Consider the following 14,754-nt stretch of genomic DNA (forward strand, 5'->3'; position numbering starts at 1 on the left):
TTATCTGTTTTTCTTATGTTTCTTATGTTTAAATATCTAAAGGTATTTATTTATTCAAAACAATCAATTCAAAATATAAAATTCTGTATTTTTCATTTAATGTTTTAATTGTTTAATACGATAAATATATATTTTTAAAAACTATTTTAAAAACTATTATTTTAACGAACTTATTTTTCTTAAAAAAGTTCTTCAAAAAAACTAGAAAAGTTGTTTAAAAAAACTAAAATATTTTTTGATAATATAGACTCAAAGTCAAAAGGATCAATGGATGTATCAGAAAATGATATACTGATTAACCATAAGGATTCTTCAGGATTATGTGAAGATTTTGAGAAGAAATTGGATTTTAAAACAGATTGTTTAATTAAAACTTCTATTCCAGCAAATATTTTTTTAAACTGGGAAAAAGGCTTTTTTTCATCTTCTAAGAATAGGTAGAGATGATTTTAGATTATTTTTTGTTTAAATTTTGGGTTCAGGCTTGCATTGTCAGCTATTTCAAATGGAGATATGATGAATGTGATTATGCAGCGACAGGCGGCTGTCTTTAATAATAACCATACTTACTCTTATAAAATTAATCTAGAAGGATCGCCTGTTACATATCAAAGAAAATCAGGACGATGTTGGCTTTTTGCTGCAACAAATGTGATAAGGGTCGAATTTATGAAAAAGTAACTCACACACTGTTATATTTTGGTAGAAATTGACGTGAAAAGATATAATCTTTCAGAATTTGAGTTCTCTCAGAGTTACTTATTTTTTTATGATAAACTTGAGAAAGCAAATTGTAAAATTAAATAAATACGTCTGCTTGGGCTTATAGAAATTAGTCTTTTTAGAAAACATTCTTAAAACGGCCGATGAAGCTATTGACTCACGTATTGTAAGCTTTTTGATGGCAGAACCTATCGGCGATGGTGGACAATTTGATATGATTATTAATTTGTAAGTGTTACTTTCAAATTACTGTTTTGTTTATAGTTTAGACTTGAAAAATACGGACTTGTTCCTCAACATATATATCCGGATTCATACAATGCAAAAGATAGGTATTTGTGCATTATTATGTTATGTTTTTATTGATGTTAATAAATAGCCATTCGCTTAATCGTGTAATTAAAACGATGTTGCGTGAATATGCATTAATTTTAAGATCATTATGTGCACGAAATTCTAGTGCAGATACTATTTCATTTTATAGAACTAAAATGATGGAGCAAATATATACTATCTTAGTTATTTCTCTTGGCTGTCCTCCTAAACCAGATGACAAATTCACCTGGTTATATGTTGATAAGGACAATAAAACACATTCATGTAAAACAACTCCTATGCAGTTTTATAAATATTTCTCTGGATTTAAAGAAATATTCTTAGTAGTTTTATATTATGATTAATTAAAGTAGGCATGCGAATATGTTTCTCTTCTTCATGATCCGAGAAATGAGTATGGGAAATTGTATACAGTAGATATGTTGTCCAACATGTCTGGTGGGATTGTAAGACTATATTTTGTTTTATGTTTATTTGCTCTAAATAAAAAAGGGTATAAGATATATTAACGCTGAAATGAACATTTTGAAGAGAGTTGCAATCAAAATGGTTAAAGAAAATAGGCCAGTGTTTTTTGGGTATGTTTAAAGGACTTAAGTTTTAACTAAAACAAAACAGTGCTGATTCTGGAAAATATATTGACCGTCAATCCGGTGCATTTGATACTAGCTTATTTGACTATGAACTTGCATTTGGTGTTAAATCAAATCTTTCAAAAGCAGATAGATTGAGGGTATGTTATTTAAAAATATAGTTATTTTTCTAATCTATATAGTCTGGAGAAAGCTGTACGTTTTTCTTTTATTAATAAACAAAATATCTAACAGAAAGATTAGTAATGACACACGCTATGGTCATTACTGGTGGTAAAATAAATTATACTTTTTTAAAGGTATTTAAAGATTTCAGTTCATATCGAAGATGAAAAACCAGTAAAATGGAGAGTTCAAAATTCATGGGGTGAAGATGCCGGCCAAAAGGGATGGTTCATGATGACTGATGAATGTATGTTATTATTTTTTATAACATTTAATTACTTATTTAACAGGGATGTCTGAATTTGTTTATCAAATTGTTTGTCATCTTAGTGATCTTCCTGATGAATTACAAACTGTTATTCATCAAACACCCGTTGTTTTACCTCCATGGGATCCTGTAGGTTTTCTTTTTTTTTCTTTTTAATTAATAGGTTAAAGATGGGGTCTTTGGCTTAATTCTGGGCAAAATATATCACTATTTGCTTATTTCAAATCTATTTTAAGAAATGTATTTTGTTTTTTAATTATCGTAGATAATTTTTAGAAAATTATTTAGAAAATTATTTAAAAAAAATAGGAAATTGTTGTTGCTTTTTTGATTTTTTTCTTATGGTGCAGCCATACATCTATGATCCTCCTCCTCCTCCTCCTCCTAAAGCTGTTTCATTTTTGTCGTCTTTAAAATCTTGTCATTCATTTCAATCTTTACCTTTAAAAAGAAAGTCTTTTCGAACAGAAAGAATACAGAAAAATAATTATAAATTTAAAATAAATCGACCAAAATCTGCTTCATCTCAGTCAAGTAATGGCTTTTTATAGGATAACTTTTTTTAATTTTTTCTAAGATTTTTTTCTACAAAATATAAATAAAAAGAATAAATCAGATAGTTCTGAGGAATATTTTAAACATACATATTCAACACTTCTTGAGGATGGGACATTGGATTACAAGACTGTATTTTATAATAAAGATGGTTATGCAATGAGTAGTACAGCAAATATTTATACAACAAATAACGATAAATCAGTTGAAAATATACCTAGGTATGGTATTTTAAACAATTATTACTCAGATATTTATTTTTGTTAGAGATGAAAATACACAGATAGAAGCATCAGAAGATATTGCATCATGGATAGCTGAAAGAAAAAAAAAATGGCCTACAGATAAAAATATTCAAAAAAAAGTATTACTTTTGATAAAGTAAAAGTAAGAAAGGACCTAACTAATAAGTAGGAAGAAGAAAAATTAAAAGAATTAAATGATGTTAAGGATTCTTTTGAAAAAAAAATAAAACTTGATCTTTTAGAAAATAATAATTGTTCCAAATTAACGAATGATAGTTTGCCTGAAAATACAAATAAAACTGAAATTTTGGAAGACAAAAGTTTACCAATAGGTGATTCAAATTATTTATCTAAATATTTTTTAAAAGAAAATTCTAATCAAGAAAATAATCATGTATTTAAACAGGATGATAATATATTAAATAAAAAAAAAAAGCATTCATTAAACCCTACTAAGGGAAATATTTGGCGTATTAGGAAATCTTTATATACAAAGGTAATAAATATTCTTTTGATATCAATAACATTCTTCTAGCTAGTTGAAAATGAAGAATTGCAAGAAAATATGATTATATTACAGGCTATTAAGCATTTAGTAGAATATCACAATATAAAATAAAATATATTATATATATATTTATTTATAATTTCAAAAATCATTTCATATTTTTTGTTGTTTTTTTCCATTGAGTTTTATTTTTTATTTGTGATTTCTTTCTTTTTTTTTTATTTAGCATTTTAACATTATCTAACTTCGATGCACGTTTTCCTTCAAAAACCATGTTTTTCTCTACTAGTTTTGTATAATTATTTTTATCAAAATGTTTCTTACGTATATTATGCTGAATATATTTTTTAGATATGTCTTTATTAAGGTTTTCAGTATTTAGAATTTTATTTTTCTCTTTATATTCTGATCTTGATCTGTTTTTAGGAATATTTTTCGCTCTAATAACACGTAATTTACGACCACATAACCCTTCTTTGTCATGTAAGAGTAAAGCTTGATCTATAGATTCCCTGTCTTTAAATTGAACATATGCAAATCCTTTTCCTAGATTTGTCTTATTATCTCGAACAATACGTACAAATTCTATTTCACCACAATGAGCAAAATAAGACCATAATTGTTCTTCTTGAGCATCGAATGATAAATTCCCTATAAAAATAGATCTTTTTGGAACATGTGGAGCAGGGTAAGCAACACTATCAACTCTTAAATGCCTATCCAAAAATACTACACCATTTAATGCAAGAGCATTTTTTGAAGATTCTTGTGTTTCATAAACTATATACGCATTTAGTAAATCTCGTTTTGTATGAAATTTTTTCTGAATATATGCAATTTTTTTAGGTAAAAATGTAGAAAATGCAATTGAACGAAACCGAATAGACTTTATTTTCCCAAATTCAAGAAATTTTGTTTTAAAATTTTTATAAACACTCTTCATGAATATAAGTTTCGTATTTTCTAAAGTAAAATTTATATACCTTGGATGAAACTACACTAATGGGTAAATTTCCAACAAATATCGTACATAAAGCTTTTTCAAAATCATCTTTAGGATCTAAATCATGTTTTTCTGATGCATTGTTCTCAGCATTGCTGTTAGACTTAAAAATATTGTTTTCTAACTTTCTTTTTTTAATGTTATTGGTTTCTTCTTCATTTTCATCTTTTAATAATTTTTCAAAATACTTTTCCTCAATGCTATAATCTTCCAAAGACTCTTTATAGCGTCTTTTTTTTATATTTTTGGTATCATCAAAGTTTAGATAATCATTTTCCATAAATATATCATTCAATATCTTTTTGTCCCCATTAAGTGCTTTTTCTTTTGATTTTCTTCTTTTAAAAGATACAAACTAAATCTTATTAAGACAAATTTAAACTCTTATATTTACCTTAGAATGAATCATTATATTAATCGTTAAGATTCCTTTGAAATTCAAATTAAATTAAAAAATATATATATTTGCATGTTTTTTCTATATTTATTCTAAGAATACTTTTCTATGAATACTTTTTCTTATGTTATCTCTTTTATTCTTTATTATCTGTTTTTACTAAATTTAAAAATTAACGTTCGATGTTTAACCACGTTCAATCTTAATCTTAACGATTACAGACAATAATTATAAAATTTAAGAATATTAAAAGACAATTAAGAAGAAATTAACATTATATTTTAATAAAAGAAATAAAAGGATATTAAGAATTAAAATTAGGAGTTTTTTTTCAGAATGGCAAGAGGCCGAGGACGAGTTCATGAGAGAGAAACAATAGAAGAAAAAGGGAGCTCTTTAAACTCGAATCGTGAGAAAGTATGGCATGGAAAACGACTGAGAAGAGGCCGTGGAAGGAGCTACAAACAGAGTGTATGTTTTTTTATTAAGTTTTGAAATATATATTTTTAATAAAGATCAGCAAGAGTCATTATCAAATCCAGTATTTTCAAATTCTCAAGTTTTTAAGAAAAATGAAGTTTCAGTTGATCCTTTAAGGGGTTCTAATGGGAGCAAGAATAACAGTGTTCCATGCAAATCAAGCTATAAGCATGCAGAAGAAAATACACAAACTGAAGAGTCTTTGAACATAAACCAAATACAGCAAGATGATTTAAATGAATTAGAGGCAATATCTGTTTTGGAAGAGCTTTCAAACTCAGTGTCTGTAGTTGATTCTTCATATATTAAAAAATCGCAAAATAGCAATTCAGATGATCTTTCATCACTTAGCGAGCTTAATGAATCAGAAGCTGAAACCGATAGAATTGAAGATATTGATTCTGCATTAGATACTCAAAAAACAACTAAAAAGTCAGTAGAACAAAAGAGTCTTGATATTAATGAATTAGCATCATCACAATCTTCTGTATTAAATAAACATAAGGAAAATAAACATGATTTATTAGAAGCAGCAGAAATGTTATCTACATCATCAAATGAATATACAGCTTCTAAAAAAGATTCTAAATCTGACATAGATGATGACAGCGCTCAAAGTAAAATTAATCCATGTATTGATAATGAAAGTACGGCAGAAGAGGAAATAATAGAAAGTATTATGGAAGAAGACGATACTAATATAAATGCAGAAGACGATAATTGTATAAGAATTTTTTTATAGATGTATTAATATTAATCTTTAATAGTAGATGAAGAAAGATATCAAAAAAAGAAAGATGCTATTGCCGCTTTAACGCAGATTGAAATACAATTTGCCAAACTTCGTGATAAGTATATTATTTTAAATAAATTATTTTTTCTTATAGTTTAAGATTATATGAAAATCAAATTAGCTATTTAGATAAAGAAGTCGACTTGGTAAATAAAGGAATTCATCCTGAATTGTCTAGTTTAATGGAGAAAATCACTGAAAGAAGAAAAAGAAAATATGATATTGCAGTAGCTTTTAGAGATATGTTAATAAAGTCTATTAAAGATGAATTTATTGCTCATCAATATGAAATTCAGAGTAATTTTTTGGTAAAAAATCTCTTTTTATATTAAACATATTTTATTTGTTATAGGAATCTAAACGAAAATTAAGAGAGAAAATACTTTTAAGAACAGGTAAAAAATGTTTTCAAATATACCATGAACGGCGTCTTATGGAAACGTCGTTAGTACCTGGTATGTATACTTTTTAAATATTACATTTTTTGTTTATAATATATAATAGAATATGGATTTTCTATTCCTAATAAGCGTTCAGTACAACTAAAACATCGTAGAGCACATGAATTAGAGGTTACATTTTTAGCAGGTCTTAAAGCTTATATTGGATTTCCAGCTGCGCCAGAAATAAAAAATGCATCTAAGGATGAAATAATGCAAGATTTAGAAGAAATGAGAATTAAACATGTCTCGTCAGATACTTTACATAATTTGTCTTCATCTAATTCCACATTTCAAAATGTTTTACCACATAATCAAGAATTTCATTCAAAACCATATTATAATAATGTTCTTACTCAATCATCTCATCAAAAGTCTTCACAAAGTCATCAATATGCAAATTGTCCTACTGTTTTACACTCATTTGATTATTCTTCTACAAAGCAACATTCTCTTGATAAATATTCTCTTTTTAATTGCGATCAAAATCAAACATCTTCACATGATCAATATAACCGGATATTTGACGTAAATGAGCGGACATCAACAGGTATGCAGTTAATAAATAATAATAAATCATTTGGCCATTTTCAACTTAGTCCTCAATTAAATCAATCTTTATATTATTCTGAACCAATGCAAAAAGACAATCATTTATATTGGAATGATTCTTCATCTTTAAAGAATGGTTTATTGTATCCTATTAAAAATTCTGGAAATACAAATACTGTCTCAAATTTTCGATTTAATTCTTAAGAATTAATTAGTAGAATTTTTAATAATAAAATTCGAATGGAAATAAGAAATAGTTATTCTGATATCTATAAAAGTAATGAATTTACATGAATTTGAGTAGTTTTTTTGTTTTTTTATGTTTAGGTTTTAATTTTTATTCTAAATCATGTATTTTTGTTTTATCAAACTCATTTTTATACAATTATAATAAAATAATTTTAATTGTAAAAATTAAAATAATACTTTTATAATATCTAAAGTATTTTTTAATTGTTTTAAATTTAGATTTATGTAAAAGTATAAAATATAATTTTCAATGTGAATTATTTTTATTTTACTCTTTATAAATGTTAAAACATTCAATTTTAATTAATTTATAAATAAATAAATCTAAAAATACTATTTAAAATATTTTTACAAAAGATTTTAAAAGGTACATTTAAATACAAGTTTATACTTCAAAAAAATATTAGATAAATATATATTTACTGAAATCAATTTAATTAAATATATTTGGATGATGCAAAATAGTTAATTTAAAGTATTTGTTTAAAACTTGTTTAAAGTTTATTTGATCTTTATTTAGAACTTTTGAAAAATATTTATTATATAAATAATAGATTGTCTAATTGTTAATCAATTATTAAATAATTAATATTTTTTTATCTTGGTTTAAATAAAATATATAAATCGTTCTTAAAGACAAAATTATCAATATAGCATAATATGATAACTTAATTCATTAATACATAATATAATAATTATTCTTAATATATATTTTTATATTTATTTTATATATTTATTTTATAATATCTTATCAAAAATATATCTCAAAATACATAAATTTATAAATTACATATAATACATTTAGCAGAATAAAATAAAAATAATGAAAATATCTAATATTTTTAATAATAGTTTTAAATCTATAAATTAAAATAAAATTAATAAGAAAAATTAGCAAAAAAAAATAAAAACAGAAAAATAGAACATAAATACATTCTAAATAGTATTTAGGAGGAATTTAAATTTATATTATATATATATTACATTTCATATAATTATTAATTTTAGTAGAACATCGAAAAAACCTTATTTTCAGTTTTGTAAAAAAATACATAAGACTTTATAAGAAGTATATTTTGTTTTTTTGTAATAAAAATACATTGATGTTTCTTTTTGAATTTTTAAATAAAACTTAAAAAAGAAATAATGAAAATCAGGTTTTTTGATAAAAAAAGAAAAACTTGTACTTATGATTTAATATAGAAGTTCAGGAATAAAAACTCATAAATAAATTCTAGAAAGGCTAATGATTCTTCAAGGGGAATATTGAAATAACTAATAATACTTTGTACCATCAAAAAGGACAACATAAATCATGGGAAAAGGTAAAAATGTTTTTATTTAGAAAAACATTTCTTAACATAGTGGTAATTAGCGTGTTAAAGAGCGTCAAGCCATGCAAGAAATGAAAAAGAAAGAAAAAGAAATCATACAAGCAAGACAGGAGATTATAGAGGTTTATAATAAATAAAATAAAAGAATAATTTATATATATATATTAGAAACGAAAAGAAATTACAAAAAAAAGACAAGAAGCTAAAAGAGAAAAAGAACGTTTTGAAGCAATGAAGGAAAAAGTAATTCATTATATACATGTTTTTATTTTCTAATAATTATATTCAAGATGCATAAAAAAAGAATTGAGCGTTTACGAAGACGAGAAAAACGTTCTAAAATGTCTCAAAAATAATTATATTACTTAAGAAAATCCACAGAAATCAAATTTATACTAAAATTTTCTTATTTTATTTTATTTTATTCTATTTTATCCTATCCTATCATCGTTTTCTACATGTGAAAACATAAATTTATAAAACAGCAGCCATTCTACATAATTAATAGTATTTTTAATAATAGTTAAAAATATACATAAAACTTTTCAGAGTATAATTTTTTATATAATTTCTGAATTTACACCGAAACAATTATCTTTTATACTTAAATTTAGTATAAAAGTTAATTAAACTAACATATAAAGGTTAGATAATATAAATAATGCATACCTGTTTACGAGATGTAAGCAATGTGTTATTCATTTTGTTTAGTTTTTCGTTATTTAGCATTTTATGGGCAAAAGATTATCGTATTTCCATTACACCATTTAAACATAGTTTTTCATCCTATTTTTATTTTGATGATAGTACAGTATGTAATCTTCTCTTATATATTTTTCTGATATTTCAAAAAGGTTATTCTATATCATGATACCATAGATCAAGCGATTTGGAGAAGTGATAATGAGGGTGTTTCATGGACTAAAGTAAAAGATATACCGCACAAGAAAACTCTATTATTAATACGACATCCGTTCAATAACAGTATGGTAAAAAAAAAAAGGGATGGAGTTACCAATATAATCATTCCTGCCTAGGCTTTTGTTTTAGGAAAACATACAAAACATTATTATACTACTAATCAAGGGCTTACATGGAAAAAGTTTACAACAGAATTGCCTTTTGAAAGAGACAAAGTTCCTTTAAATTTCAATTCTGCCAATTCTAATTATATTATTTATTTGGGTGCAGATTGCCCAGATTCAAAACAATCTAATTGTATATATAAGGTAATATAAGGTAATTAGTACAAATAAAAGTTATTTTAATTATTTTAGGCATATTATACAGAAGACGGATTTTCTACTGAACCCAAACTTCTCAAAGAGAATACAAAAACATGTGTATTTTCTAAATCTTCGAAAGAATTTACTGAAGGCTCCGATAAATTGGTTTTTTGTATTTATGTAGATTCAAAAACAGGAAATGAAAACTTGCATTTGATTAAATCTGATGATTGGTTTTCTTCATATTCTTATGTAAGTTTTGGAGGAAACCCATTAGTTAATATAAATGGATTTGGAACAATTCAGACTTTTATAATTGCTATTATTAAAAGTTTGCAATCTTCCAAACTCGAAATGTATGTCTCTAAAGATGGAAACTCATGGAATAAAGCAAAATTTCCATCTTACCATCAAGAAAAATTAAAAGAAGATTCTTATACGATTATGAAATCATATCCATATAGCCTTCAGGTAGATATTTTAGTTTCTTCTGAATATCCCCATTATGGTGGTATTTCTTTTAAATCTGACAATAGTGGTGTATATTTTATTACTAGTATAGAACATACAAATAGGAATGAAGATGGTTATGTTGATTTTGAAGATGTTCAATATCTTGATGGTATTATTTTAGCAAATATTATAGAAAACTGGAAAGAGGGAGGAAATAATATAAATTATACGAAAAAAATCCAGTCAAGAATATCGTTCGATAATGGTTATACATGGGAATTAATTAAATCTCCTAAAGATTCCAATTGTAATACCTTAGATTCTAAATTATGCTCTCTTCATTTATATTCTGTTACAAACAATCATAAAAATGGGCGGATATTTTCTAGTTATTCTCCTGGGATACTTATTGGAATAGGCTCAGTTGGTCCAAATTTAAGACCATATAATGAATGTGATCTTTTTATATCTGAAAATGCTGGTAGAACATGGAATTTATCGTTAAAAGGTGTTCATAAATATGAATCGGCTAACGGTGGAAATATAATTATTGCTATACCTGATAAGGAAACTCGTGATTTATATTATACTCTTGATAGAGGAAAAAATTGGTAAATATAAAAAAGTCTAAGGGTTTAAACTGATTATTCAAGGGAGTTAATTGATATAGGTATTAGCATTTACCCTCAAATATTAATAACTGCTCCAAATTCCAAAAAAGGAAAATTTATTATTGTTTCAAGTCAAAGTAAAGACAGTGCTGACCATAATTCTGTAAATGTTGTTTCTATTGATTTAAGCAATGTTTATTCTCAAAAATGTGTTTTAAATAAAACTAATTTAGAGAAAAGTGACTTAGAAAAATGGTATGTTTATCATGATGAAACTGGTATCTATATTTGTATGTATATATTATAACATTCATATATTTCTAGGAAAAATAGGTTGTCTTATGGGTCACAAACAATATTTTTGGAGAAAAAAAGTCGAAAGGAAATGTTTTATTGAAAAGAATCATACTGAATTTCGACATAAAGAAAATTGTCCTTGTTCAGATGATGATTATGAATGGTATTATAATAAATTAAAATATGTTATTTTAAATATAACTTTAGCGATTATAATTTTATACATCATAACAATAGGTGTTTAGAATATGTTCCACAAGAAATTCCCCAAAATGAATGCAAAAATTCAAATGATATGTTTCTAGGATTAAGTGGATATAGAAAAATTCCAGGAAATACATGTGATGATAAATATGGAGTTATGAAAGATAAAAAAATTAAAATTCCCTGCAGTAAAGGTGATAAAAATTCATATAAAAAATATTATATGTTTAATATAATGGTAGATAATTATTCAGACAAAATTATAGTGAAATCAGAAGATTTCAAAGGTGATTTGATTAATTACTTTTATATTAAAAGTAAATTCAATGATCCCAATGATCCTAATGATGTAAATGAGGTAATTTTATATAATTATGTTTTATCTTTTTATAAATAAAATAGACAATTATTATTTTAACTAGCGAAATGGAAATTTATATTTCTCATAATCAAGGTAACGAATGGACTCAAATTCTTGAAAAAGAGAGTATTATTTCTATATTTCAAAATAATTATGCAGATGAAGAAATATATCTTCTTGGATTTGAAAATAACGCATGGGTATCAAGAGATCGGTTTACAGAAATTGAAAAAATTACTCTTCCTGCATATTCACATATTGGGTATACTAATTTTGAATTTCATCCGGATAATAAAAACTGGATTATATATACTGGATGTAAAGAAAAAGAATTACTAAGGGAATGTGAAGCAATTTCATATTATTCTATCGATGGTGGAAAATCATGGAGTCTTTTAATGTCTGATACTCGCTCATGTTCTTGGGTTAAAACTGACATTTTTGATACAAATAAGAACTTAATATACTGTGAAGTATTTGCTTCTGATTTGGAAAAATCTTTAACTGCACCTGTAAAATTGATATACTCATTTGATTTTTTCAATAATTATTATGTTCTATATGATTCTATTATAGGTTATGCAAGATTCGAAAAATTTATAATTCTAGCACAAGTATAAAGTATAAAAATAATTTAATAAATACTAATTATATAGTATGATTATAAATCAAAAAATCTTAAACCATTTGTATCATTAGATGGCTTAAATTTTACTCACGCTAATTTTCCTTCTCATTATTCAGGTGAAGCATATACAATTCTCGATTCTACAACAGGAACTATATTTTTACATATTACTACAAGTAATTATAAGGGTATAGAATGGGGATCTATATTAAAATCTAATTCTAATGGGACTAATTTTGTTAAATTATTAGATTTCGTCAATCGTGATAGTGATGGATTTGTAGATTTTGAAAGATTAAAAGGACTAGAAGGGATTATACTAACTAATGTTGTAGTAAATAGTAATGATGTTATTAAAGGTGCACCTAAACATATTAAAACTTTAATTACATATAATGATGGAGGCGAATGGGTTTATTTGACTCCTCCTGAGAAAGATTCAAATGGTGATAAATATTGTAGTGGAAAGGTAATTATCTTTGAAAAAAATTATAATTGATTATAATTGATTTTTTAGCTTGAAAAATGTTCATTAAACCTTCATGGATATACAGAACGTGTAGATTTTCGTAATACATTTTCATCAGATAAAGTTCCCGGTTTAGATTTTGCTGTTGGAAATGTGGGTGAATACTTGGATAATTACTTGAATAGTAACACATTTATGACGAAAGATGGAGGAATAACATGGAAAGAAGTCCAAAAAGGACCTTATATGTGGAAGTTTGGTGATCAAGGATCTATATTATTGTTAACCAAAGATAAATATTTTTCAGATCACTTCTATTATTCTTTAGATATGGGAAATACATGGCAAATAGTTTATTTTCCTAGTAAAGAATCTTTTTTAGTCTATGATATAACAACAGTTTATTCAGATACAAGTAGAAAATTTGTCTTGTTTTGTATTAAAAATAAAAGCAGCAGTACAATGACCACTATTTATATTGATTTTACTATGCTTACTGATAAAAAATGTGATTATTGATAAATTTTAGTCTTCTTTGTCTTATAAATTTTAGGTGAATTAAATGAAGAATTTCAAGATAAGAGCGATTTTGATATTTGGAGTTTTCAATATCCAAAAAAAAGTTCATGTCTTTTTGGACATGTAAAAAATTATTATAGAAAAAAACCAAATAGACTTTGTTTTATAGGAAACAGTCCCATAAAGTATTATATTTCAAAAAATTGTACATGTGAAGTAGAAGATTATGAATGGTAATGATGATTATAATAATAAATTCTTAACTAAAATTTTAGTGATTATAATTATGAGCGTGTATCTAATGGAACTTGTCAATTAGTAAAAGGTGTAAATCCTCCTAATCATTTGGATGAATGCAAAAAGTATAATCTTATAGAATACTATAAGCCAACAGGATATCGAAGAATTCCTCTTACTACATGTCAAGGAGGTAAAGAACTCGATAAAGATAGTTTACCTATTCCTTGTCCTGGAAAGGAAAGTGAATATAGAAAATTAAGAAAAAGTTTGGGTGGTTTTGGATTGTTTTTGATTATAATCTCCCCATTTATTATTATTATTTTGAGTGGTTATTGCATGTGGGCTTTATATAGAGACAGATTTTTAGGGTAATGTTTTTATAGTTAATTATTTAAATTTACTTTCGTAGACAAATCAGACTTGGAGAAGATGAAACACCGTCTGGATGGATACAATATCCTATAATATTAGTTAATAAAATAATAGATTCATTTTTGATGATTCCTGCAGCTATAAGTTACATTAAAACAGTAATAGTCTCCTTATTTTCAGGTTCTCGCAGATTCAGTACAAGGGATTCTTTTTCAAGAAACAATTATTCAATACTTTTACCAAATAGTCCAGAATTTTTTTACGAAGATTACGAAAGTTAATATATCAAAGGCAATTTATAAATATACAATTTATTTGCAAAGCATATAAAAGTATATATTTTCAAAAATTTATTAAGTTCATTTCATATTGAATAACATATCATTTTTATGACTAAGAATACAAACTTTACAATTATTATAATTTTGATGATTTTTTCAAAAAAAGCAAAAGTCAATTTACATGTATTTATACACTTCGAAAATAATAAAAATTATAACCTAAAAACATGCCTATTTATAAGTGCATATTAAATCCATAATTTCTAATAATTAAATTAAATTTTTTCACAATTATATATTTCATTATATAATTAAAATAAAAAGGTTAAACATTTAGATCTTTTTACATATAAATATATAATTAATCTTCAAAAATTAGCATTTTAAATAAATAATATAAAATGCATATTTAAATATTTAAAACATCGCTAAAAAATTAAAAACTATATATT

The 14,754-nt window shown here is 24.9% G+C and overlaps 5 protein-coding genes across 5 annotated transcripts; 4 read left to right on the top strand and 1 right to left on the bottom strand.

Annotated features, from left to right (window-relative positions):
* Positions 1 to 267: 267 nt before the first annotated feature.
* T551_03297 (uncharacterized protein) lies at positions 268 to 3,504 on the top strand (the record flags this gene model as incomplete). Its single annotated transcript, XM_018375560.1, has 18 exons — positions 268 to 437; positions 483 to 677; positions 723 to 793; positions 837 to 951; positions 993 to 1,055; positions 1,103 to 1,385; positions 1,413 to 1,505; positions 1,552 to 1,637; positions 1,678 to 1,792; positions 1,835 to 1,847; positions 1,896 to 1,925; positions 1,969 to 2,064; positions 2,108 to 2,218; positions 2,395 to 2,619; positions 2,663 to 2,861; positions 2,908 to 3,004; positions 3,055 to 3,381; positions 3,421 to 3,504. The coding sequence occupies 18 exons, from the start codon at positions 268 to 270 to the stop codon at positions 3,502 to 3,504; spliced, it is 2,373 nt and encodes a 790-aa protein (XP_018228166.1).
* Positions 3,505 to 3,541: 37 nt separating this feature from the next.
* Positions 3,542 to 4,805, bottom strand: T551_03298 (uncharacterized protein; the record flags this gene model as incomplete). Its single annotated transcript, XM_018375561.1, has 3 exons — positions 3,542 to 4,330; positions 4,377 to 4,751; positions 4,791 to 4,805. The coding sequence occupies 3 exons, from the start codon at positions 4,803 to 4,805 to the stop codon at positions 3,542 to 3,544; spliced, it is 1,179 nt and encodes a 392-aa protein (XP_018228167.1).
* A 324-nt stretch (positions 4,806 to 5,129) lies between these two features.
* On the top strand, positions 5,130 to 7,262 carry T551_03299 (uncharacterized protein; the record flags this gene model as incomplete). The annotated part of the gene is made up of 6 exons (XM_018375562.1): positions 5,130 to 5,264; positions 5,314 to 5,995; positions 6,041 to 6,125; positions 6,167 to 6,374; positions 6,419 to 6,521; positions 6,571 to 7,262. The coding sequence occupies 6 exons, from the start codon at positions 5,130 to 5,132 to the stop codon at positions 7,260 to 7,262; spliced, it is 1,905 nt and encodes a 634-aa protein (XP_018228168.1).
* An 868-nt stretch (positions 7,263 to 8,130) lies between these two features.
* T551_03300 (uncharacterized protein) lies at positions 8,131 to 8,997 on the top strand (the record flags this gene model as incomplete). Its single annotated transcript, XM_018375563.1, has 8 exons — positions 8,131 to 8,158; positions 8,194 to 8,250; positions 8,319 to 8,376; positions 8,449 to 8,464; positions 8,567 to 8,632; positions 8,683 to 8,763; positions 8,810 to 8,884; positions 8,932 to 8,997. The coding sequence occupies 8 exons, from the start codon at positions 8,131 to 8,133 to the stop codon at positions 8,995 to 8,997; spliced, it is 447 nt and encodes a 148-aa protein (XP_018228169.1).
* A 305-nt stretch (positions 8,998 to 9,302) lies between these two features.
* T551_03301 (uncharacterized protein) lies at positions 9,303 to 14,302 on the top strand (the record flags this gene model as incomplete). Its single annotated transcript, XM_018375564.1, has 13 exons — positions 9,303 to 9,452; positions 9,496 to 9,630; positions 9,679 to 9,870; positions 9,919 to 10,931; positions 10,974 to 11,209; positions 11,265 to 11,391; positions 11,436 to 11,781; positions 11,835 to 12,407; positions 12,450 to 12,890; positions 12,939 to 13,398; positions 13,444 to 13,642; positions 13,685 to 14,017; positions 14,059 to 14,302. The coding sequence occupies 13 exons, from the start codon at positions 9,303 to 9,305 to the stop codon at positions 14,300 to 14,302; spliced, it is 4,449 nt and encodes a 1,482-aa protein (XP_018228170.1).
* Between the last annotated feature and the right edge of the window lie 452 nt (positions 14,303 to 14,754).

This window comes from Pneumocystis jirovecii (assembly GCF_001477535.1).
Source record: "Pneumocystis jirovecii RU7 chromosome Unknown supercont1.16, whole genome shotgun sequence".
Taxonomy (NCBI): domain Eukaryota; kingdom Fungi; phylum Ascomycota; class Pneumocystomycetes; order Pneumocystales; family Pneumocystaceae; genus Pneumocystis; species Pneumocystis jirovecii.